The sequence below is a fragment of the Triplophysa dalaica genome, chromosome 1, assembly GCF_015846415.1.
Source record: "Triplophysa dalaica isolate WHDGS20190420 chromosome 1, ASM1584641v1, whole genome shotgun sequence".
NCBI classification, from domain to species: Eukaryota; Metazoa; Chordata; class Actinopteri; order Cypriniformes; family Nemacheilidae; genus Triplophysa; species Triplophysa dalaica.
In genome coordinates this window covers 3,621,071-3,647,474 of record NC_079542.1, presented here as the reverse complement: position 1 = coordinate 3,647,474, position 26,404 = coordinate 3,621,071, and the positions used below count along the sequence as shown (strand labels likewise).

At 40.6% G+C, this 26,404-nt stretch overlaps 2 protein-coding genes across 2 annotated transcripts in view; both read right to left on the bottom strand.

The window, feature by feature from the left end:
- Positions 1 to 591: 591 nt before the first annotated feature.
- Positions 592 to 10,950, bottom strand: slc22a31 (solute carrier family 22 member 31). Its single transcript, XM_056755939.1, has 9 exons — positions 10,469 to 10,950; positions 9,133 to 9,236; positions 8,148 to 8,302; positions 4,150 to 4,318; positions 3,764 to 3,909; positions 3,198 to 3,306; positions 2,726 to 2,940; positions 2,473 to 2,584; positions 592 to 1,927 (listed from the first exon to the last, which is right to left on the bottom strand). Exons 1-9 carry the CDS (start codon positions 10,856 to 10,858, stop codon positions 1,495 to 1,497), a joined length of 1,833 nt encoding a protein of 610 aa, XP_056611917.1. The 5' UTR covers positions 10,859 to 10,950; the 3' UTR covers positions 592 to 1,494.
- A 4,195-nt stretch (positions 10,951 to 15,145) lies between these two features.
- The window catches only part of ankrd11 (ankyrin repeat domain 11), a 95,525-nt gene continuing 84,266 nt past the window's right edge, over positions 15,146 to 26,404 (bottom strand). Inside the window, exons 5-13 of the mRNA XM_056752901.1 lie at positions 26,196 to 26,369; positions 25,161 to 25,361; positions 24,865 to 25,007; positions 24,642 to 24,789; positions 17,462 to 24,534; positions 17,275 to 17,373; positions 16,815 to 16,958; positions 16,642 to 16,734; positions 15,146 to 16,438 (exon numbers count right to left, since the gene is read on the bottom strand). Coding sequence (XP_056608879.1) covers positions 16,253 to 16,438; positions 16,642 to 16,734; positions 16,815 to 16,958; positions 17,275 to 17,373; positions 17,462 to 24,534; positions 24,642 to 24,789; positions 24,865 to 25,007; positions 25,161 to 25,361; positions 26,196 to 26,369 — 8,261 coding nt within the window. The 3' untranslated portion in view covers positions 15,146 to 16,252. The remainder of the gene's footprint in view (positions 16,439 to 16,641; positions 16,735 to 16,814; positions 16,959 to 17,274; positions 17,374 to 17,461; positions 24,535 to 24,641; positions 24,790 to 24,864; positions 25,008 to 25,160; positions 25,362 to 26,195; positions 26,370 to 26,404) is intronic.

Here is a 26,404-nt window from a genome sequence, read left to right as displayed (position 1 = left end):
TTTCGAAACTGAGATTACGCAAATATTTGCATCTACACATCCATACGCGTGTGTCTGTGTGCGAAATTATTTATTATATAATCATGCTTTTATTGTGTTAGTTTGCTGTATGTTTTAGTTATTATGCATTAGATTATAATATAAAACAATAGACACATACATACATACATACATATATATATATATATATATATATGTTGTTTTTTGTTGTATAAGAACGTGTTTAAATGTGGGGAAAGCGTCCACTTATATTCTTTCATAACAACTCTCGAAACACTTTTATTACTCACTATTGTGGCAAATCTGTATTTTGCTAATACACACGGAAAATAAGAATATACATTTGACAGACACTTTAGGTCGTGTTTTCATGTCTTTTTTGAAAGATGTCAAGCGCCACCTGCTGGAAATCTGGTCGACAAGGTTTGATTCATTTTAAAGAATCGGTTCCTTCGGATGATTCATATAGCAAATCGCTTCAGCTGGATAATATCTACAGAATGAATTATTTCAAATCAAAAGCTCTCAGCCAGTGTTTCTCATTAACACGTAAACCACTGTGATCAAAAAGACAATGAATATGACTTCAGCTCGGCACAATTCATGGTTTATTTCCAATTTAAACACGTAAAGAAGTTAAAAAAAAATGACAAAGACTTCCCTTGTTGCTTTGCCAGATTTGGCTCCGTTGCAGTTTTTTTTGGCACATGGAAAACTTCACATTGAAATGATACAGGAATGAGAAAGCAAATGAGATGACGTCATTCCACAACAACAAATGACGGAGTAAACAAAACACGTTTTGATTTTTCACAAGTGATACAGACGTCATGGAGTGCTTCTGAGAACTGTGATATAGTGTTGAGTTTGAGCACTCTTCAGTCAGTCACCAGTGAACCGAGGTCGATGTGTTTTTTAAGAAGAACACTTGTACCTCTGTTAGTCACAGGAGGCATGGGGATAGTTCACCCAAAAATAATATGCAATTCATCATTTATTCACCCCCATGTCATTTCAAATCTGTAAGACTTTCTATCTTCTGCAGAAGAAGATGTAAAATCTTTGTAACATTTCTCAAAATATCTTGTGTTCCACAGAAGAGATTTATAACGGTTGTGAATGACATGAGGTTGAATGTTTTTTTTATATAAGGTGACCTATCCCTGACTATCAGTGGTTATCATCCTCATACTTAAACTTCCAGATACAACATGATATACGACATCAAGCGTATTAAGTCTGAGAACAACATTGGTGCAAAATACTTTTAGACTGTCCCTCATTTTAGGAAAAAAGTAAAAAACGAACATACAAAGTTATAGAAAACTAAACACATGAGAACATGAGAACATTCTTCATCCAAACGGTCATATTCTACAGTTTAATGAAATAGCACCGAGACCTCTTCCCATAGAAGAGACTGTGACCGACACGGCTAGTAAATGAGATGAAGCGTGTGGACACAGGTGCTTTCCTCATCTTAAAACACAAATGCTAGGACGAGTCATTCTGGGTCTCCTGAGATGTTCCATTGCTGGGCAGCAGAGGAGCTTGCGATGACACAGTGATCTTGAATGGAAGCGTGTCTTTCGCGAGCATCTTCTTGGTGGCGCTCACCAGACGGGAGTAGCTATCCCGGTTGTATTCGCAAGCGTCCGGACGAGTGCGCAGCAGTGGCGGGTTGTCCCTGTCGATGCGTGGGAGAAAGAGGGGAGGACGCCGCTGACGCTCTCCGTCTTTAAGGGAGTCTGGCAGGGGTTTGTGTTTGCTCTCCGGGAGCAGCATGATGCAGAGGACGGAGAGGACGGCAAAGGAAGCAAAGACCACATGGTGTAGGAAATAACCGCCGTTATTCTGCAGCTCCATCAGAGAGGATGCAGCCATCCCGACGCAGCCCGCGGCCATGATCAGACCCAACGAACCACCACTGAGGACGACACACACATTGAAAACATGAAATAACTGAATGTTACAGCGGTTGATCAATATGGGATTTGCTGCCCACACTGACATCAGAAAATATTTCAAGATATTACATGCAAATATAACATTATCACAACATGCAAAGCTTTTTTTAAGATCGCTAGATTTGGGAACAATAAACAAAATCATTTATTGTGTAGGTACATAAAAAAATATCTATTAAAGTCGCAGTGAAATAAAAAATGACAATGCCTATTAGTCCATGAAATATTGCAGCGTTTTTTGTAAATAGTTTGTCAATGTGGGTCATTCTCTTTTTAAAATTTGGCATGACACTTTAAAACTGGCCAAATAGTATCACATTTTTTATTTATTTAAAATTTTGGCAGATGCTTTTATCCAAAGTGATTTCCAGTGCATTTAAGTCTATACATGTCTATCATCATCTGTGGGTTGTAAATTAACAACAAAATCAAATTCTTGACTAGTTGATTTTTATTATACTATAAAACAACTGTGGACATAAAATGATATAAAGCTGGAGCTTACCGCACAACAGTGGGCATGACCTCACTGCCAAAGAACACACTGAGCATAGCCAAAGCTTGAGACGAGAGAAGACCGACTACAGACAGGACCAGAACCAGCCCCCCACGCAGATCTGAAAAAAGAGAAAAAGGCACACTCATTCAAGAGCCTAACACAAACGTCCTTACAATAATCCTCCCTGCATTTTGTTTGCAAGAGCATCATGAAACCTGGTTCACTTTGGTCACTGTGTCATGCTGTCGGATAAACTCACATTGTGTGAGAGCCAGCAGTAGCAGTGAAGACAGGCCGGTGAGGATGGCGGACAGCAGCAGGATCCCTCTGCGACCGAAACGATCCACAGTTATGCAGAGGAAGATGCAGGCCAGCGCTCCGGTCAACACGCGCAGAAAATAGCTGAAGTAGAAGTGAGGCGAGTAGATGTGCAAGTTACGAGTGAAGCAGTACTGGATTCCCGTGCCAATGAAACTGGGAATAAACAACAAGAGAATTATCATTTTTATTTCAGTCAGACATGTGTTAAAACACACGTTACTTCAATAAATAAGGAATGGTAATAAGGAATGGTAATAATAATAAATAACATCTCCCGTAGCATGAGACGGTTAAAATCAGTTGCTTGTTAAGAGCCACAGACTGCGTTCCAAACAGTGTGTTTGTGTATTATGCATGATTTTTGTATGTAGTAAGCTAACACGTGCGAGTTGGTTTCAGGAGTAACTTACAGAGTAAATCCCAAAATAAGGCAGTTTCTCCACATGACTCTGGTGTGACGCATCTCCAAAACATTATGAAACTTTGCCTGAACATCTTCACCGAACGTCTCATCTATCTCTAGTAGACAAAGAAAGAACAAGCAGAGAGTGTTACAGACAGATGTTGGTGGATTTCAGACCATCTGACCGGTACATTCCGAAGGAAAATCAAATTGACGGACGGAGTCAGTTCCTTCAACTTAACCACTATAAATGAATCCTTTCAGGATCATGATTTGCAGTAATGTAATTCAGCCAGAGAGCTGAGATGACATTACACGTCGTGAAAGTACAAGAAACCAAGCGCCCTAGAGGGTTCAACACCCAATGACATAAATACAAAACATCTCATTCTGCTAACAACATAAAATTTTATAATGCTTTGTATTGAATGTATTAAGTTTAGCACATAAATTTAAAGTCATTTGGGGTTTGATCACACGTAAGACGTCTCTGTTGTTCCAATTTGTTTCCATCGTTTACCTCATCGGTGAGTCCCTTTGGATAAATGACTGTAAATGTGTCTGGAGTCTCACCTGACAGCAGTGTTTCAGCAGGGAACAGCTCATCTCTCACACACACACCGTTTCGTGTCGAGAAAGACTGAAGACATATTTTTGCCTGATAGATTTGAGATGTGGCCAAAAGCCAACGAGGCGATTCTGGAAACACTGAAGCACAACTGTTGACACAAACACACAATTGTGTTTATCACAAGTTAACCTAAACATTTATGTAAAGTGACCAATCGCAAGTTTGCTTTTATTTGTCATTAAGGGCCGACAATACCAGGGGCCACTGACATGGAAACTCATTTACTTTGCATCCGGAAAGTAAAAGAAAGAAAGCATTTTTTATTTTTTAGAAATCCAATGTATAGACGCATGCTCACAGACACTTGACATTCACACGAATGACTCACCACCAATAGGAAAGCAGCAGTAACAGGGGCAGCGTGGCGACAGCTTGAAGCACCGGCCAATCGCGGCAAAGAACGGCCAGTCCTGGCAACACAAGCTCGGCGAACACAGCGAAGAAGCCACTGACCATAGAAACCATCAGCCGGTGAGACGGGTCACACCACTCCAGACCTGAAGCAAGATATGAGAAAAACAGTAGGAATAAAGGGACGGAAATAAACCAATGTATGTAAAAGATAATGTACAGGCAGATGGTGAGTATTACAAAAATACAACCCATCTAATGTCACAGCTAAAACCTTTATAAGGTGTTTTTATCTAAACAAGTCCTTTTCAGTTTCATTTAGGGAGCATTTAACATTCAACCTGAAGAGCCAGTGTTCATTTATATTCATGACATGTATAATACACGTGTTCATCAGGGAGAAATGTGGGATTTCAGAAGGAAAGGATAATTGAAAAACATTGGTCAAGAAGAGGCATTTTCAAACTGGGGTCTGGGGACCCCCAGGGCCTCCTGAATGCTCTGCAATAATCTTCAGAAAACTTTACTTTCTTAAACATTTTCTCAGTTTAATTTCGACCTTATTTGTATGATAAACACTTTGTCATAATAATATACACTTACGACCGTTGAAATGCTTCTTTATACAAAAAAAATGATGTTGCCCTAAGGACATCAAAGACTTGGCAAAATCAGGAGCGCCAATCCTCAACAGAGAGCAGGAAGTTCTTTACCCTCCTTTTATTGTTTCTGAATAACATTTACAATAATGCATTTGACAGACACTTTCATCCAAAGCGACTTAGATTGCATTGTATTTTACATTTTATTTCTGACCCTGAGATTTAACCCATGACCTTCACATTGCTAGTCACATGGTCTAACCTCTGAGCCACAGGAAATTCCATATCTATCACCAACACATCTGAAACAACTTGTTAACAGTTTGCTTTAAATAATAATCTGTTCCAGCACTTTATCATGAGAACAAATAAAATTAATCTAAAGAAAATCTTTATACAAAGGACTTTCTTTGCTTATTCATTAAAATACTTCCATTAGAATTCTTTTAACCACATGAGAAAATGCAGCATGATGTCAAACCTCCAAACGAAGTGTTAAAAAAACCAAATTGAAAAATATGCATTTAAATCGATAGACTGAAATCCATAAGCTATCAAACAATGCCATAGTAGAAAACAACTCTTTATAAATTGATTTGTTCTGTTGGAAACAAAAGAAGATAATTTGAAGAATGTAAATCTGGGGCACTTTTGACTACCATTGTATTTTTTCCTACTATGGTGGTCAGTGGTGGCCAAGAACAGTTTAGTTACAAGCATTCGTCCAAATATCTTTCTCTTTGTTCATCAAACAAAGACATTTTTAAAGATCTGGAATAACTCGAGGGTGAGTAAACGATGACAGAATATTTTATTCGGTGAACTGTGTTAATCTTCAATAATATTCCATTAAAAAACTGTGTCCTCTCTTTGTGTATAACTCCGTTATAGGAATTTTATAATGCTGAAGAAATCATAAACATTCATGAAGAAATCATGTCATGGTCATGTGTAAAGATTGTGGATGCCACAGCAGGACAAATAATGTTGTAAATTTGATATTTTTTATAGTTTAAACTAGGGATGCACCGATACTAAGCTCATGTAATAGTTCTCGTACTCGTAAAAATGCACCGATACCAAAGAATGATACCTCATGTGACAAAACTTAAGGAAATTTGTTGTGAAATTTAAGATTGTGAAAAGCCCATAATATGGTTTATTTTCCATAATGTGTTTAAGGTGAAGTTGTTTGTAATTATGAAGCTATTCTATTTTTATTGGACTGTAAAAAGGTACAGGCATCGGCAAGTATTAGAGAAAAATATCGGTACTCGCACTCTGCCTTTAAAAAATGGTATCGGTGCATCGCTAGTTTAAACAAACAACGTTGACGTCAACCCTGTCATTCCAGTGTGATAATTTGGCATTTCTGTGTTGTCAAAATTCTTATGTTTATATTCCTGATGGAATGTTACATATATGCGATATGCGGCCCCGTTTACATTCACTTTTCAACAATTCCTTGTCCTGCCCAGTACCACCATCTCCCACACAGAGAACACGTAACAGGCTTACGTGAAGTGCCCTTCAGAGAGAGCACAGACTAACCTTCAACGCGAACATACACTCCTACTAAACAATCAAAGGAAGTCCAGGACACAAACCCTTGCACTATGGAAAAACTGAGCAGATCCTCCTATCAGGACATACCAAAACACCCGAGAAAGTTTCATTCACTAAGATTACTGAGATGTAACAGATGGTTTTCATCTTGAGGACAGTGTGTTCTTCGACATAACATGTGTAAGATATAAATGGAATGTTGTGCACTGAACCCCAGCTGATCACTGGCCATCGGTTCACCCCCACCTATACAAACAGAGAAACCCACGGAGAACATTCCAAAAACACACCGGCTGCTTTTTTATCCCACATTGAGCAAGAAGTCAGTCTTTATCAGCAATGTTCTGTCTTAAAACATCACATCTCAAACATGTCTGTCTTTATGAGATAGAAAAGGGGAAAATAAGTCAAATGGATTTTTGTTCAGCTGTCTTGATAAACATGGTTTGTAAACAACACTTTGTAATATTAGCATATTTTTTTTAATATAATTAAACACGCTTTTCATATCTGTTAGTAAATCTTTGAGAATTTCTTGCCCCACACACTTTCAATTGAAGTACACTGAAAAAGTGATTATGTGCCTTAGTAGATTTTATGAAAAGAAATGATTAAAATATACTTCGTATAATTATGCTATAATGCTATAATTATACGAGTTAAAATAACGTTAAAATCTTGGGAATAAAATCTACTAATTTGATAACATTTTGGTAAATTTAGATTTTAATTATTTCGTTTGAGTCATCATCAAATTATCAAGTAAATCCAACTAAATGTTATTATATTAAACGCATTTAAATTGGTAAAATTAAGTTTACTTATTTATTACGTGTTGAGACTACATTTAATAATAATTTTTGTAGATATAACTAGCTTGGCAGTTGATCTGTAGTTCCCAGCATGCTTTGTATCCAACTGCATTGGGAGATTCATTTTACAGATTTAACTGTCATCAACAATTTACTGAAAATAATATAAAAACTCTCTTAAATCTCAAAGCTAAATCTACATAAAACACAAACAGGTCTTTTGTTTTACTGAAAAAAGTAAAAAGAAAGACCTGGTCGTGTTTTATGTTGATTTAGCTTTGAGATGTAGGAGAGTTTTGGTATTATTTTTAAGTTTGTGTTTTTTTTAAGTTTGTGTTTTTTAAGTTGATACTGTTGTTCATTAGAGCTGTACTTGTGCCAATGCTGAAGAGGGCACTATATTAGTCATGAAGTGTGTTATTTCACTTCTAGAGCAGTAACTGTGCTAATGCCAGTACAGAGTTCATCCATCTCTTCTTACTTGATCATCTATGTTGTAAAAAAAATAAAAAATCTATAGGAAAGTAAGTGATCCGTGAAGTTTGAGTTAGAAATGTTTTTGTTCAGCGTAATTTTTGTTTTGTTTCCTTTAAGTAACATTTACTTTATATTTTAACAAAAACGAAATGTGTTTAACAAGCAGAATTTACTTTAATCTGGTTTGTAAATTCTACTTAACTTGTAGAATTTACTTACTTTGTTAAGTAAAAGTTACTGCTATATTCAGTGTACTGAAAACACATTATTTGTAAACACTTACACTGAGTATTAAGTCGACATGACAATCCATACAGCTTAACTTGTTTTGAATCCATAAACGTTCAAATCTAACCTTCATAAGAAATGCGCCCAAACAAATCTATTTCAAATATTGACATGTTCCAGGGTGAAATCCTTTCAAAACCTCCTGTTTGTAGAAGATAGCCTCAAATGTTTTGTCTGAAAAAGTATATTGGTTGCCCGCTTAAAGAGGTCACGTAATAGATTGTACTTACGTGCAATATAGGAGGACAAAAACACTCCAGCTAATGTTAGGCCTTGACAGAGACGGAGAAGAGGAATAGTTGACGGGCTGTTTGAAAGACAAATCATTACTCCCAGTAGACCAGACGAAACCACTGACAGCAGAAGAGACGGCCGGCGACCTAACCTGAGACAACACACAGATTGTGAAAAAAGACCAACATTAAAGTGATAATTCAACCAATAGTTCAAATTTGCTGTTTATTTAGTCAACCCCAGGCCATCCGTGACGTAGGTGACATTTTGACTCGAGTAGAACAATAAATGTGATTTTTTGGTAAAGCCGCAGCCCTCTGTGCTTTGTATAATGGGAATAAATGTGACCCTGGAAAACAAAACCAGTCTTAAGTAGCTGTTTTTTTTATTTCTTCAGCTTTCAGTTGATGTAAAAATCTTAACTTCAAAAATTTGAACCTTAAGAATGGTTTTGTCATCAAGTGTCACAAATGTGGTCCATCCGTCTAAGAGTTCCTAAAGCACATAATTCCAAAAAAGCGTCTCCTGGTGAAATGTTGACGTCTTGTGAAGCGAATAGTTCGATATTTTCATATTTTCACTGTTCATACTGTACAGCCTCTGCACACGATCGCGATTTTCTTGTAGTATTTAGTGGCGGATGGCATATCAGCGTCTGGTGCGTTTAGTGCCACTTGAAAAATGGAGTGTTGAGGCTGTACAGTATGGCTAATATTATTAAAAATGATGTTCAGTTTTATGAAAATATCGAACCATTCGCTTCACCAGACGTCAAAATGTCATCCAGGAGACGCTTTTTTTATTTACCTACATCACAGACGGCCTGGGGGTGAGTAAATGAACAGCAAATTTGAATTTTCGGGTGAACTATCCCTTTTAAGTCACTTATACTATTCTGGTGCCCAAGATACGACTTGGGTCAAAGTGCTAAGCTATGTGACTACTTAATATTAATAATAATAATGACTTTGACAGTCTTACCAGTCACAAACAGTGCCGAAGAGAATATAACCCAGAATCCAGCCCGTCATGAAACAAATATGATGGAGTGGGATTTTCCAGTAGTCGTCGCACACCAAGTTCCACTGTGAACATACATGGAGAAATGTTATAAAGATGCTGCTTGGACAGCTGTACTTGGTTTGTGACAAGATCGCACAAAACAGCTGTTTGTTATATAACAAAATCCCATTATCCCATTACAGCTAACGTGAAGCCATGCTATCGCTCTGTTTCCAGAAGAACCTTCCTTTAACTTCCATACAAAATGCGTGACGTTGAAAAGGCAGGAAGGGAAACATTGTTAATGCTATCGAAGGTTAGAGGAAGAGTTTAAGGCGATTTACCTCCTGTGGAAAAACGTAATGTTCCTTAAGGAGTGTTTTCATTGATGGGGTGGAGCCGAGGGTCTCAAAAATATCATTTTTAACACGACAGAGTTTATATATGCACAATACGGTTGACATTAGGCGGTCACCTGCTATACTTATATTTTAAAGCGAATATTTTTAAAGCCTGTACGTAGATGTTTGGAACACATTAGAAATAGTTATAATAGTAATAATAGTTTTAGTTTTGACCACAGTTGAACAAGTAAATCCATTAGTGTTTGCATTGGCATAGTCTTTCCACAAATACCAACCCATCGTACTGATATAAATGATAATATCCTCTATATTTTAATGTATTTGTTTGTAATTAACTTAAATCTAAATGTACGTAGACCACTTTCATGAACCACACGGCTAGTCAACACTAACGTCAAATTATTATTATTATAAAAAATAAGGCTTTTTGGAAATATTCAACAACCTACAACAACACTTCGGAGTATAACATATATTTTACCTTGAATGTAATATTGTAAAAACCATTTCAGTCACACATGAAATACTTTAATGTACTTTAGTAGATTTACTATAGTACACTGCAGTAAAATGTGTTTTGCGTTTTTGAAGCTTACCAAAGTAACTATTAAGTAACGGCAAAGTAACGGTTCCTTAACCTTTCTTTCTTCTGCAGTTAACACTACACACTGTTGTATCCTTTAACAATTTGCAGCAACACAATAACGTTTACCGTAGTATACTATAAAGTAAACCACAGTACTTTCATGTGGGGTGGTATTAAAAATAAACCCGCAAAACAACACAAACCGTCACACATCTACAATGGCCACTGTGGGTCTCAACTGGTCATTTCTGAGGGTGAGCTGTTCTCTGTTCAACGAGAACCAATAAAACACAAAAAATCCTGCAGGAATAAGACTCTAGATTTACACTTTTGTCTACGAGGGTAGAAGGAGTGACACATTTACCTCAGTCACTAGGTTATTCTGAAGGCCTGCGGGTTTGCTGAACTCGTATCCTCCGGTGCACAGCACGGCTTCTCTCAGCAGGTTACCCGTCTGGCTGCTTAAATTCGCCGGGTACTTGTAGAGCTCACAGCGGCTGAACCCGGATCCCTTCTCCCACGGGATGGTGAGGTTGAGGTACTCTTGTCTGGAGAGGTTACCGAGAGCACCGGGCGACGGCAGTAACGTTAGATCCGGTTTGCAGTGGTAAGACTCTGGGACGAGCGTGAAGAAAACATCGCTGAAAAGATTCAGCGACACCGCGAAGTTTGGGAACCAGCTGAAAAGTGTTACTATACGGTTGTATCGACCGTATCCACCGATCTTAGGGTAGATTTTCGTCTCAAACTCCATGACTGGGGACTTTATCGATGAAAACGGCTGTTTGCAGACGACATTTCTCAGGGAAGTGAGGAGACGCGACTGAGGGGCTTCATTGTGAAGCGCGATTTATTTGAGCGAATCGAGCAGAGGTCCGAATCTTTTGAGCCGCCGGTTTGATTCTTTCGAGTCGTAGCTCAAAGGCGATCCCAGAAATCCTTGCGCCGACATTTTTTTTACGAAGATTAAATATTGCCGTTTAATCGTCCATCACAGGAATGATTATCACTCAATATTATGAGATATGAATAAACATAATTTGCGCTGTAACGTAAAATATCGGTTTATTTCCTTCTACACAACATTCCATGTAATGAGCGAATCAGAAAACGAGTCACTTCAAAAGAATCATCCTTCGCGAATCGGACCTCGGTGTAGTGGATTCCAGCCCGTTGCACGTCAGAGAACAAACAGATGACACACTGATCCAATAACAGCGTGTCATTATATACTCAGATTCGGGTTGTGTCTTCCAGTGGGACAGTTCCTGTAAAGCTGGCCTCTTACTTTAAGCATATGAGCTATTTTGGACCGGTTGATCAGGACTGTTAGTCGTAAATGTTGGAAGCGGTCTTCAGAGAGACTGGGGCTGGTTCTCAAATACATTTTTTAAAGTAACGGTCCCTTAACATTTCTTTCTCGAGCTGATCAAGTTTAACATTCACAGAAACGTTCTGTTGCTTAAAGGTTCGTCAGACTATAAAAAGGTAAGAAAGAAATGACTCTAAGAACCTTTGACTGACTAAATTGTTAAAATGGTTCTCTTCTTTTGATAATGAAAGAAATATCAAAGACCAGACCAATGTCTGTGGCACTGGTTATATAGCTACTATATTGTATTCTTTATTAGAATACAACAACAAAAAATACAGGAAATTTGGAAGAAAATACAGCGTTCTTAGTCATGTTTTTAGAGACATCGACATGAAAAAAAGCAAAAACTTGACTCTTCAATACCCATTTTTTTTCTAATCCCTGCTGAAAAAAAAAACAATAGAATCCTGCACAAAACGCTATTTTTTAGAGTTACTGCTTATAATGGGAATGGTTTTGGGTATAATGGAAACTATAATGGTGTCTATTGGCATGTGATTTGTACTTTGGATATTACATTATACTAGAATAATGCCCTAAACCCACCAAAAAATGCCTTTTTATGATGGTTTTAAATGTGAAAATATAATGGGTCATGTTATTTAAGAATAAATACTGTTTTTCAGCAGGTTGGTCTCTCAAAAATAATTCAAGATGTGCTTAGTTCCAAGCACGGACACACTGTAAATATGAACCAAATGCCTGCATGAAGAAGCCTTTTGGCTTGATTTATTTCTATTTCCTTAAGTTTTTTAAATAAAGAAACTAAAACATATGGTCAACGACAAAGTTAGTGGGTAGCCAAAGACTTTTGCTTAGTATGTATGACATTATTTTAGGAACATGTTGCCACATTCATTTTATTATACTTCTGTAATCTTTCATCAATTAAAAAAAATATAATGGCTTAATTGTATTGAGGTACCATGTATTTTATTGCTAGAAAGCTAGGCAATGAAAAAATAAAAGGTTTCTTATTGAAACAATGGTATTCTGATACACAACAGATTGCCGCTGTGACAATATGCCCCATTAAAGGTTAAAGCATGTGAAATGAACTGCATTGCATTGAACAACAACAGTGTAAACGTTCAAAATGTCTGTACAGAAACTAACTTTGAAAATAAGTATTTTTCTGAGAAAACTCATGAATAATATTGTGTGATAAATCGCCCCTGCAAACATAAAGCTTCATTTTTTTACTCATATCATTGATATTATGAACATGTAACATTATTAGTGCTTATCCCAAAAAGAAAATCACAAAACAAGTCATTTCAAAAATTTATTTACGAACATAATCTCTGAGGAACAACAGCAGTTCTCGCGCTCTCTGTACATGCAAGTGTAGAAAATAACAATTTTGAATTTCTCCTCTCCGTTAAGTTTTTTTTTCATTTTCTGTTTCTCGCTTTTTGAATTGTAAGATATCAACACCGCTAAAGGTGAAAGTACTGGATCTCTGACAGCACTGACGATAGCATCAACAAACCCTCCCCTCCCATAGCTGCTCCAACAATATGTACACAATTGAACTACATTGTACAAATAAAAAAAGATACATTGTTACATCACCGGCAGCGAGCGCGACACGTCTCGTTGCTGTTAGAACCTCACATTCTACGCAAGTTTAGACTAGTACAAAGAGGAGGGTGCAAAACGTCCTGGAATATTATTTACAGTTATATACAACGTCTCGTTTACGCATTACAAGAGGAAAATATACACAGCGGAGACCTTCAACTCAAACATACCACAGGTGTCAGAAAGATAATAAATAGGTCATTATTTATGACTTATTCTACATGAGCTATGAGTTCAGTTCCATTGCAAAAAATATCTGTCGCTGAGGAAAACCAACAAAATGTTTAAAACAAGGCTTGAAATTGTGGCGTGATGCAAAAACCAAAAGTGAACAGCATGATCTGTTGTAAGAGGTAATGTGTTGCAGACGGAGATCAGTGAATCGCAGACAAGCTTATGTGTAAGATTACTACCGTCCAATCTCGTGGTTAGTAGAATTCAAATACAGTATATTTAGCCCAGAAGAACATCATGTTATTCACAATTTCAAGCCTTTTAAAAATGGGATCCAAACAGCTTTCACCAAATCAAAAGGACATAAAATCTTGTAAACAATACAGGGGCTTAATGATGATACATACATACACCATTCCATTAACAAGCCATTATTTCGTTATCATGGTAAATAAAATGCACCGAATAACATCATCAAATGTACTTACGTGTCAGAGGATACAACACAACACGAAAAAACTCCCAGAAAGCAAAGGTCATTGAACGCAAAGCGTGGTGTTGTGCGGACATTTTTAGCACCGTACAGTACTCACATGAAACCAGGACATCGGTCATCCAAAACAACTAACTTGTGAACCTAGTGACACCTGTTGCACCCAGACTCAATGCACACATACAGAACTGCGTCATGTGGGATTTTCAGACTCACAACCACACATGAAACGGCTAAAGAAAAACAAAAAACATGGCCAGGATGATTGCGCAAACGTCACACAACCACACTGAAGTACAGGCAGGTCATGAAGAAGGGTAAAAAAAATCAAATCCTGCCAAGAAAAAGCAATATCTAATCATTAGAAATAAAAGCTCTTTTCTTTCTCTTTAAAACACAGAACAATTTTTAAAACAACTTGCACTAGTCCCCTCTGTTTTGATAGATGAGTTGAAACGTACTGTAAATGTTTACTGGGATGGGAAAGGGGACATTGGTGCACAAAACAAAACCAAAGTGAGGGATGCAAGGATGAAAAAAACAGTCAGAGAGCCCATGTATACAAACAGCGAGTCCAAAAACGGAGTTGCGTGATTTTAAAGGTCCACATCGGAGGGTGGAGAGACAGTCACTGCAAAGTGTCATGCAATAGAAGTAATCTTGTAAAATTTAAATAAAAAGCTAATTGCTTTGGAGAGAACAAAACCTAAAACCTCCGATGCAATTCCTTTAGTTTGCATAAGGTTCACCATGCTAGTTCACAATCTTACTCTTGTAAAAATAAATTAATAACTTGTACAGAAAGCAGTAGCCTTTACCTAATGAGAGGTCATGTATAATGTAGAAAAGAGGGGAAAACAACAGCTACAATCAAACGTTACATGTTAATAATGAACGTGACATGACCAGAGGGCGGCTGGAGCTGGATGGGGTAAAACCCTCCTATAATCACAACTGTACAATGTGTGAAAAATTAAAATACTTCGGCTGTTCGTGGGGTGGCGTTACGTATGGACAGACTTAAATGAAGTAGTTCTCGTCTTCCATCCTATGACTTGTGCAGCTTTAGAAGAAAATGATCAAGAGACGTAAAAATGTATAAAGGCATTTTCTTGGTTTATACTTATAAAGATATATACTCGTGTAATAAAATGATGAATAATATACCTCTACTATTCTTTAAATAAATCCATAATCGCTCTGCTACATCTGAAAACTATAGTGGTGGCCCTGACAGGAGGAAAATGATGTTCGCTAACAATAACAATCTAGATATTAACTTTGACTAGCCTTGGAAAAAACCTTAAGGACCTTCGCGTGGAAGTCTTGAAAATACTGACGATGTGTACAACTATTTGGCCCATGGGTATGAGGGGGGGAAAGTGCTGCCCGAGAGTGAACTGTACATACAATGATAACTTTTATTCATTTATTCTTTACACTTAACTGAGTGATGTTACAGTACATACGTTATTTACAACTGTGCAGTAATGTGTGGCAAAATAAATTATCTAGAAGGCAGCGAGAATACATTGGTTAATGATTATAAAACTGTACATAATTTACGGAATACATTTTTTTTCTTTTTTTTCTTTTTTCCATTAAACTAATGTTGGCTCTGTAGTGTTTCAAGTCACTTCCTCAGAAAGGGAACAATGAAATGCCCAAGTAAAGAAAGACATAAACAAAAAAAAAAACATTAAAAGGAAAAACTCTAGAGACCATCTTGTAAGTCCTCGCCTCATGATTTAAGATGGCAACATAACATCGCTCTTAAGATTAGTCCTTTTCCTTACGCAATCCTTTGAAGGCAGGCATGTTGGGCCTGGCTAAGGGACCATCCATGACCGACAGATTCAGCATGTGGGACCAGATGCACCCCATTGGCCCCTATCAAGGGCACTCGAGGTGTCAAGCCCTGACGCAGTCTCTCCTCTCCGCTGTGTACACAGCTCCCCGGCGCCCGTGTTCTGGGGGTGCTATACAGCAGGAATGCCGCTTTCTCCACCGCCGTGGACTCGGGTCCATTTAACAAGAGGGTGCGCAAGCACTCCTTATCACGCCCTACTGGGTCTTTTTTGTTTGTGCCGGCACGTCAAGATGTTGTTGGGGTTTTGTGACCACCGCTGTGCTGACTGTCCCCGGGTTCTGGAGCACATCGGTGGAAGAACCTGTCTTAAGCTCCTTGTTGTTGTTTCGTTTGGGGGAGAGAAGAATCCTGTCACCCGAATCACAGAAGGGATAAGGTTCAAGCACTGTCGCTTTTAAATCCCAAACAAAACCATAAAAACTTGAAGGATGAAAGTGCAAGTTGTGTTCTTCTCCCGTGAAAAGATGGCCCCTCCTCAGGCAGAAAAGGACGAGTTGTATGTCATTTACCTTTTTTCTATAGAATATATATTTTCTCTCCTCAAAGAAATCTCCTCAAACCGGCTAGCCCTTACTGAACTTTCTGTTTGATGTCTCTTTGATAGATGATTAATATTAGACCCAAACTCTCAGAGTCTGAATGTGTGTCTGTGTCACGCGGGCAACAGTACGAAGTCGTCATTCACGTCGACCACTGGCACGTAGAAAGATGGGACCTCGTTCACGCACAGAGATTTGTGTCCGGCGGGGTCCAGCTCCTGTACCTTCAGTTGCCATTCCATCCTCTGCACAGCATTCAATGCGGCTGCCTCATGCTGCTGCCGCATTAACAAACACGTCTGGTGGAGGAAGATACCACTGATTAGATCATGCTGCTTCACATGGTACTTGCATACCTGCTTAAATCTTTAAAATTATATTTAATCTTTAAACGCTCATAGATTTTAACGCTCACATTTAAGCATACGCTTCCAAATAAGAAGAAACACATGCAAGTGACCTTTTAAATGGTCTATTAGTAATGGCGCAGGATATTTCTCACCTTCATGCGGTCATACTTGTCATCCACATCTTGAATCCAGGAGATAAACTGGCGAGCGTTGAAGCGATCCCTCACAGACTTGTTTTCATCCCCCTGTAGGTCAATATGTATTAGTTTAAATTCAGACAAAAGACAATTTGACCCAAATCTAAAAGTTAAAAACAATGACTTGCCTGGCTTTCGGATGGCATGCTGTAGACTTCCGAATCCAGCAGCATCGTGCAGGCACTAAATGGAACGGCCTGATTTGCGATTGTTCTTGCTGCCCTGCAATGAACACGTAGCACCTCCTGCTCACAAGATACAATCAGCTTCTCCTGTAAAAAGACGTGACAATCAGTGTGAGGCTTGACGTCTGTTCCAAAGACAGCCCATCAGCAAACATCTGACCAAGAGACAAGCAGTTCACCATAGACATATCGGAGAAAAAGGGGCTTGATTCGACTACAATATTTAAATTTTGCTGAAATGTACAACGCAGATAATAAGCTTTTATACAACACAAAGGCTTTGATGATTCTTCAAAGGTTTTGTGTTGTGTGATCGCTGAATTTGGAGCAATGCTTACATCTGAAATGATCCAAGGAGAAGAAGAGAGGATAGAGTGATTACAGGCAAAGAGTAAAAGTTTACCCTCTCAATGCTGTGCTGGAGTCTGAGTTTTCCTCGAACCGCCTCTTGCTGTCTGAAAAGCTCCTTCAGGGGCTCAGACAACGATGGGGGAGGAGCAATCTATGAAAACAGAAACAAGGAGTAAGATCAAAAAGATAAGATTGTGTCATGGTGAAAAAGTTTGGCATCTTTCTGGATCAAGTCTTACCACAGGGATATGAAGCTTGCTCAGAGGCTTGCCATCAAGCAGGTAGGAGCCTGTGTACGTCACGTATTCCGCATAACATTGGGGAGCTTGAGGTGTTATGTAACACAAAATCTTTCTCTTCTCCTCGATTTTCTTGCGGATCTGAAGATACTCAAAATAAGGGTTGGAGCGGTCACTGTGGTAAGGCTCGATCTCATCAAGTTTGATGGCATTGACGATGACAGCAAGAGTCTGCTGGATCATCTCCCGGGTCTGTTTCATGGCCGTGTTGACAAGCTGAACCTGCACGTGTTGCTGGGATGATTTGGTAAACTTCCTTTTGCGTGGATGCTGTGTCTGGCCGTCATCGTCCTCGATAGGCCTGCCTTTCGTTTTGGTGATGAGTGCAGGTGCAGGAGTGGAGGCTTGAGCTGTGCTTGAGCTGATTGGCTCTTTCTCCTTCTCAACGCTGACATTGGAGGTGGTGAGACTTGTGGTGATGGGCGAGGAGGATGCGGAGCTGGAGAGGCTCGATGAGCTGGACGCAGCGCTCAGCTTGTTTTGATTGGCAAGCATTTGAGCCATTTTCCTGGTCATCCTCTGAGGTATCTCCTCTAATTTCTTGGGTGGCTCGGGCACAGGGACGGTCACCGATAACTTGGCGGTTGTCTCGAGGGCCTCTGACACTTGTGTGATGGTAGTCAATGAGACAGTCGGAAGTGGAACAGTTAGAAGTGGAACAGAAGAATGAGGGCTGCATGATGGACCCAACGCTACCACTGGATTCTGTACTAACTGATGTTGTTTTGTGGCAGCAGGTGGTTCCAGAACTTGTGTCATAACAGGCGGCATCACCGTATCCGGGGCTGTTTCTTTTTGCATGTATTCAAGGTCCTTTACAACCTCGTTTGAAAACAAGCTGTCATCGTTTCCACCGTCCATTTCTTCAAACGTCCCCTTCACCTCTGGAAGCGTTTCTTTAATTGCAGAAACCTCTGGGATGCTATGTGGTTCAGGCTGCAGGTCAAACGGTGGTCTGTAGTCCTCCTCGCATATGGGAGTGTCCAAATCATGAGCGGGTTCTTGAAGAGGCACAATCGGCGGAGAACAATGAGCTTTGGACAAAGTTGCCAAGTCAACGTCCATCATTTCAACATCCTCGCTTGGCTCACTGACCGGAGGTCTTGTCTGAGGAATCGGATGCTTGCTCTCTATGATCTCTGGGCCTGTTATATCAGGCTCCTGCATCTCCTTCTCTTGGAAGGGAAGGTCTGGTATCGAGAAGGGACCCAAGTCATCCAATTCATCAGCTGCACCTGAAAACGGATCTGCCCAAGAAACGACAGGATCCTCGCTGACCAGCGGGGCTACGGACATGGTGCTCTCCGCCACATAACCGGGACTCTCTTGTCTATCGTTGTGCATCATACATGGGGCCTCCAGGTCCATGTGGGTCTCCTCGGGATTGGGTTTGCAGTCAGTGAAGAAAGTGTCAAGTTGAGGTGATTCTGACTCCATTTGTTCTGACAGAGGTCTCTCTGGGGATGAAATGTCCTCCACTGCATCTTTGAAGACGTCGTAATGAGATCCAGAGTACGCTGTTGAGTAGGTTGAGTGAGGAGGTGTTACAGGAATGACATTTGGGATATGTGACAGATCACAATCGGAGTGATGAGAATAGGGACTGCTTATCTTCGAGACCGCAGCCTCCACTTCTCCATAACTGTCATGAGGCGATTTCGTGAGGTCTTCTGTATTCCAGCCCAGAGACTGATCGCATGAGTTCTCCATGAAGCTGTCCTCTGGATGGGTGGGTGTAACAGGAACGATGTCAGGTTCTCTCCTGATATCCGGACACTCGAGCCAAGACTTTCTATCAGACTCGTCAATTTCAAGAGAATAAGGAGGATCGTCTCTTGCTTGGATGGCTTCTTCAACAGCTCGGTTAACTTCTGCAGCATCCTCCAGGAAATCATCATCTTCCTCCTCCTCCTCCTCCTCTTCTTCTTCTTCTTCCTCTTCTTCTTCTTCTTCTTCTTGCTCCTCAGCAACGGGAGGCAAGTAGTCACTCACGCTCCCAGGATGAGCGGGCATCAGACCAGGTCCACTCTGGTGTGGCTCTGAGAGATCATCAAGATCCATGGGTGGCAGGGCAGCAGGAGTTGGAGTCGGGGGAGCAGCTATATCCAGACAGGGCTCTTGGGGGTCAGGTCTGTGAACGAGAGTGGAAGGATTCATAAGATACGAGTTATAAATACTTCCTGAAGGATGTTCACTCTCATCGTTGATGGAATTGACAGCGGAAGTTTCCTCTGGTATCCTGTCATGTTGTGACAGGTCAGGCCTAGGAGACATCATGTCAATAGGAGGTGAAAAGTAAGCTGGAGAAAGACAATTAAGTCTATCAGCTGCAATCTTGTCCTCGCTGAGCTGAGAGGCTGAAGACTCGAAGGGTGTAACTTCTAGTACATGTTGCTGTCGCAGAAACTTCTCCGCCTCTGCTTTGAACTCCACCTCCAGCGGTCTTCTGACATCGGAGGTGGCAGAGCGACTCACAAGGGGTAACTGCATGTTCTTTGCGGGTGTTATGCACGTTCCTTCTTGGAAGTTGTGGGAGGAGTTGGAATATCTGTCGAAGAAGGATGGGGAGCAGGCATTCATGGTGGCTGAGGAATTTTGACACTCGAGGTTCTCAAACATATCAGGATAATCCTCAGCGCTGCAGGATGGAGTGCGTGGCGTTTGCATGACTTCCTCGTAGCTAGGACATGATATCACAGAGGTTGGCGTTGGGACACCCGTTGGTCTGTTCTGATCGGGTCTAGGAGAAGCAGGAAGACTTTCCTTCATTTGATGTGCAGCGAGCCAGTCTTTTGAGTTCTGACTGTCTAAAGGTTGTGCCTTTCTATCAGGAGACATAATTTGAGCTGGGGTGACGATTTCTTTCTTTTTCTCCTTTAACACAGTTTCTACTGAAGCAGATTTTTTGGACGAGAGTTCACTGTGGTTCTTCTTCAACTCCTCGTTTAACTTGGTTTTATCTTTGAGTTTTGGGTCAGCTGACCGGTGTCTCAATTTTTCCATCTGTTTCATCTTCTCTTTGCGTCTCTTAAGGTGCTCTTTTGTTTCCTGATCTTTTAAACTCAGCATTTGGCCGAAACTTGTGAGTCTGAGATCACCATCGACCAGAAGCTTCTCTCGAGGCCGGGTGTCTTTCCGAGCTGTGTCTTTTGACTGGCTGAATTTGTCATTTTCATCTTTGACCTTTGCTTTGTTAATGTCCGTCCTATCTTTATCTGTGATGTCCTTGCTTCTGTCCTTACTTTTTCCATCAAATTTAGAACAGTCGTCTTTAGATTTCTCTTTGAGGCTTGCGACTTGTGTGTTTTCTTTTAATCCAGACTTTTGTTCATCTTTGGAGTGTCTGAAGGAGCCAAACCCATCTGAATACTTGTGCTTTTCCTCCTTCACCTTTTCCTTGTGTTTTTCTTTCTTCTTTTTGTCTTTTATTTTCTCACTGTTGATGATGCTGTTTGTCTTGTCCTTTTTGGACATCTCCTTCTCAAACTCCAATGTCTTGTCCAAGTCATCCTCTCCATCAGCTTTGGAACCATATGGGAAAGTGTAAGGGTCCGCCTCCAATGGCATTGTCTCTTTTTCAAAGGGCAAGCTTTCTCTGCGGCCATAAGACTCTCTGATCTCCTCCGACTTGTCCTTTTTTTCAGCCTTTTCTTTCTTGACTTTCTCCTTTTCTTTGTCATGACTCTTTTTGGATGATGAGGATGAAGAATGTCTATGTCTCTCTTTCTCTCTGAACTTGTCCTGTGGAGTGGAGATGGTTATTGACTCTCTTCTCTCCTCTGACGCGTCGGGTATGCTGATGTTAGGCGAATCATATAAGCTGCTGAGGACAGGCTCGTGACCTCTGTCTGTGAAACTATCTGATGAAATTTCGCTGTGTCTGTCATTGGAATCATCTTTATAATCATTCATGGCCTCCTCCTCAAGTTTCTCCAACAAGGATTTCTCATTTTCCCCGCTGCCCTTCGAGGGTTTTTTCTCTTTTAAGTGCTCTGGTTTGTCTTTGTATTTGCTTTTGCTCTTTTCTTCGCTTGCATCTCTCTTGTCAAGAAGTTTCTGCTTGCTTTTCTTGTCCTGGTTAGAATCCACAGACGCTCTGTCTTTACGTTCCTTGTGTTTTGTGTCTGTCAAATCTTTATCTTTCTTATCTTTGTGTTTATCCATGGAGCCTTTTCTCTCCTTTCCGGCATCAAATGTGGCCTTTTCTTTTTTCTTCTCTTTATGTTCCTTTTCTTTTTGCTTATCTGTGGATTGCATTTTCACATCTGCAGAATACTTCTTGTGTTTGTCTGTTTGGAAATGATCAATTTCATCTCTGTCAGGAGTGGAATCTTTTCTGTGGGAGTCTGAGAGTCCGAGAGAATCGCTTAATTTTGCAACACCTCCATTGTAATTGTCATCTTCATCTTCACTCTCGTCTGTAAAGATATCAGCGATCTTGTACCACGTCTTCTCTCTCCCCTTTTCAGGCTTTCTCTCCTCTTTTTTAAATTCCATGAAATCTTTTTCCCTGTCAGCATGCTTGTCCTGGGACGTCTTGTCTTTCTTCTCTTTATTCTGCTCAGATGCTGTTGTCTTCCTGTCTTTGTCCTTGCTATGAGAGTCTTTATGCTTTTCTTTAGCCACATCCCGCTTGTCTTTGGAGGTTCTGTCCGGGTCTTTATCTTTTATTGATCGCTCAACAGAGTTCTTCTCAGGTTTCTCTTTTTCCTGATCCAAATTTCTGTCTTTAGGTTTGTCCTTGTGTTTGTCGCCTTTGGATTTCTCTTTCTTCTCCACACCATCCATTTTCTTCTCCCTTTCTTTTCCAGAGTGGTTCCTCTCTCTTGAATCAGACTTACAGGTGGTTTCGTTTTCTGCTTTGTCTTTAAAGAAGCCTTCACTCCCGTAGTCGTCTCTCAAGGATTCTTGCTTTATTTTGGAATCTTTTCTTTCTTTAGTTAACTCATAAGAATCTTTTCTGTCTCTGCTGGCATCCACAGCATCCTTCTCTTTCTTTTCTTTGACACCCTCTGCTGACTCTTTCCGTTTCTTCTCCTTCTCCACAGGCATCCCAGAATTGAATTTTTGTTTGTCCGTCCAGTCTTTTTTCTTTTCTGCATTCTTTTCAGATGATTCTTTGTCTTTCTTCTTAGACGTGGTGTCTTTTTCAGGACGCTTTTCCCCATGATCTGGCTTTTTATCTTTAACTTTATTTTCCTTTTTCCGCTCCCTGCTTTCCTCCTTTATTGTTTCCACAATTAACTTGACGGCGTTGTTTGCTTTGTATTCTTTCACTGGTGTCTCCCAGCTATCATCTCCGTAAAGCGAACTGTCAGAAGACACATCGGACTGCCAGCGATGATGGGGGTCGTCTGATGCACTTATCTTGGCATCCTCTAATAAGTGATTTTTGCTGTCATAGTCATCATAATCAAGCTCCTCCTTTACAGCTTTATCCCTTTTGGACTTTTCTTCTTTTGTACTTTTTTCAGATTTAAAATGTTTGTCCTCTTTCTGCTCATTCTTTTTGTCTGTTTTAAGAGATCTGTCCTTGGATTTTTTCTTTTTCTCATCTTTATGGGCTTTCTGTTTCTCCTCCTTGGCCTTGTCTTTGTCTTTTATTGTTCTCTCCTTCTCCGTCTTCAATGGTTTGTCCCTCTCCTCTTTGCTCACCTTGTCCTTGTTTGACGTTTTCGTTTTCTTTGACTTCTCTTCCTTCGTTGCTCTTAGAGCTTCCTTGTCCTCAGACTTGCCTTTGGACAGTCGGTCATCCTTCTTAAAATGATCTTTGTCATGTTTGGAAAGTTTGACTCTATTTTCAGAAGGCGAATCCGTCTCCACGATAAGTGACTTCTGTCGTGAGTCATCAAAGTCAAAAGAAAAGCTCTTGACAAATTTTTCGTTCATGTCTTGACTCAACACTACACTTGGAGCCTTATCTTTTTCCTTGCTTTTGTGTTTGTGTTTCACCTTGTGTTTCTTTAACACCTTCCCATCTTTGTCCGTTTTGGAAATTGCTCCTTCCGTGCTGGAGTTCTTGTAAAACTCCGAGTTCTTTTTGTCTATTGCGTTGGCATGCGTGTTGTTTTTCTTTCGGTTGTCTGGCACCTTCTTTTTAACTTGCTTCACAGATTCGAGGCTGGAGTCGGCAGATGAGTAGTCGGACTCGCTGGATAGCCTTGTTCTGACAGAGTCAGAGAGGGAGCTGACATCAGACCACGCTGGGGAGGACACAGTTTTCCAGCCATCTGTCCTCCATTGCTTTGGGTGCTGCTCTGCCAGAGACTGCGTGTGCTTCTGTGAGCTTAGACTGCCGTGTGAGGATGACGAAGAGGAGGCAGATAGAGAGCTAAAGACAGAGGGCTCTTTAAGGCTCAATGTTGAAGAGTCCTTAACACAGTTCGAGCTCTGCATGGAGCCTTTATCGTCCTCGCTCTCGATGTCTCCGATTTCCGAGTCTGAGGTGCAAAACTTGTCGTTGACTTTACCGAAGCGCACCTCCTTACTGACGTTATTTTTTGTCTCCTTCTTCCTCTTCTTTTTCACTTTACTTTTCTCTTTTTGCTGCTTGGAGCTCGCTGACGTCGAGTCGCGGCTCTTGACGTTCGTCTGAGGTGCAGGTTGTCTTGGTGCGGGCGTGGGTATGAAACACAACGTTCGGTCATCTTCGTCCGAGCTGTTGCTGTCTGACACGATCCGACGCACAGCCTTCTTTGGTGTAAGCGAGTTGCTTTTGGAATAGGTTTTAACCTCCATCTTGGGTATGGATATGAAGTTGTTGGCCTTGATGACGGGTTCCTTGCGAAACTCTTTCTTGAGCAGATGTTTGTCATCCACGGGTGGGACGCGCTCCTCCTCGTCGTCCTCGTCGAACTCGTACTCATCCTTGACGGGAGTGGTGGTGTTGGATTTAGGTGGGTCCATGACCTTCCCTTTAAGCTTCAAGCCCTTCTCGAACTCTGAGTCTGTATTATTGCCATCAACAGAGCTGGATGGGGCGAAGGATGGGGCATCTTCCTCTTCTGAAGAATCTGTTGACATAGAAAAGAACAATTAATCTACTTATTAATGCTGATAAATTATACACATTTTGCTCAGTAAGTATTAAATTTTTACACAAACAATGTACGAAACTCACCTGAACAACTCTCTTCGCTAGAGGTGTAAGTGCCTTTTCCCAGCAACAGATTAAGCATCGTTTGGGAGTTAGCCACATTTAACGGCGTCTCTCCTCTTCTGTTGCTTTGATGAGGATCTCCCCCATATCGTAACAGCAGCTTCACAACCTACAAAACAAGAATCACACAGTCAGTGTCAGGAAAATGTGCAATCTAAAAAAACGAATTTATGTGTCATCTTACTTTGAGGTGGCCGTTGTTAGACGCATCATGTAAAGGCGTGTCATCATCCAGGCCTTTGGTGTTAACCTCAGCCCCGGCTGCCAGCAGCTGCTTGGCCACGTCATAATACCCTCTGTTGCAAGCCTCATGCAGTGCGGTCCAGCCTAAATATGAACAGATTCCACTTTTAGGTGCCTCATTATCTAAGGTTATGGAGAGAACTGGCACATCTATTCAATAATTTATGTCACACTGTTTATTTTAGAGGTCTAAATTTGAAAGCAAGTTTTAAAGAAATAAGAAAACCAAAGTCTTACCTGCAAAGTCTTTTACATTCACATCAGCCCCCTCGCTGATGAGCTCTTTAATGCGGCGTGCCTCCCCGCGTATGGCCGACCGGTGCAGCCGTGTCTCACCCCTCTCATTCCTCTTGTTCACTTTGTCTTTGGTTTTTGAGGCAGAGTTTGGTGTTCCTTTCTGACCCAGACTTGACTGTGACTGGTGCTTTGGTGTTGTGTCTAAACAGAAACATCAACAATAGCAAATATTTACAACCAAGACAGACAATATTCATTCAAGACTGTCTGTTCTGACCTCTAGGTGGCGATCTTGCACAACACAAAAAAATCATGCATTCACATCATTCACACAAATTCTTCCACTGCATTTTACCCTTTGGATTTGTGTTATTTATTATGATCAACGCTCACTAATATTCATGTACAGGCCTCTCAAAGTAAACAAGAAAATTTATTAGTGACCACGGGGAAGATAAACTACAGCTAAAACAATATTTTTCAAACCCTTAAATTCGGCACAAAGTAAAGGCTGTGCACAATGGCTGGCATGCAAAAACGCTCCGCGGGGGGCTCAGTTTCCTGCAGCTTTGTTTTGGAAAAATAAATCTGTAGATCCATTTGAAGAGGCATAGCTAAATCTGATTAATCCAACAGCGAGATGCATACTTGAGATAAGCAATAAACACAAACTTTGAGCGTGAGATTTTGTGTGGTCTGGCTCAGAAAATAACTACCAACAGAACTCGGGTTATTTCTCAAAAGCTCCCTATAAAATCAAATGTGAATTGAAAACAACTCATTTGGGAACGATACGACCGCGTCGCTCGTTGCTCCATCAACAATACTGTCCTGATGAACAACGGTGGATTAAGATCATAGAGGTTCATTTCTCCGAAGTAATGGGAATTGATGAGGGTTATCCTGTTTAATTGAATTGTAATTAAGTGCGCTGGTGTGTGCTTAAATGTGCGCTCGTGGAAGCTACTGACTGGAGCCATAGAGTCCCTTTCCGTTTATGCTCTTCGAGACGTGGTGCCCATGACAAATACGCACCTGGACTGTGTACGGACTCCTCCGCCGTCATCTGCATGAGAAGAGCCACCTGCTGCCGCTCTGAAAGGGGGTACCCGGCCCGGATCCCTGGCATGCCCATCCCGAACGCCAGGCCTGACTTCCTGGTGTTGGTGGGCTCCTTCTTAATGCGCTTCCGCTCAGGACCTTGCTTTTCTGTCGGGTGAGAAAACAAGACAACATTTAACCAC

Excerpts from the sequence above, each read along its gene's own strand:
- slc22a31 (XM_056755939.1), bottom strand. The coding sequence starts at position 10,858 with ATGGAGTTTGAGACGAAAATCTACCCTAAGATCGGTGGATACGGTCGA. Across the intron at positions 8,303-9,132 it reads TTCGGCACTGTTTGTGACTG|GTTAGGTCGCCGGCCGTCTC; the intron begins GTAAGACTGTCA and ends GTGTTGTCTCAG. Across the intron at positions 1,928-2,472 it reads GTCATGCCCACTGTTGTGCG|TGGTGGTTCGTTGGGTCTGA; the intron begins GTAAGCTCCAGC and ends TGTCGTCCTCAG.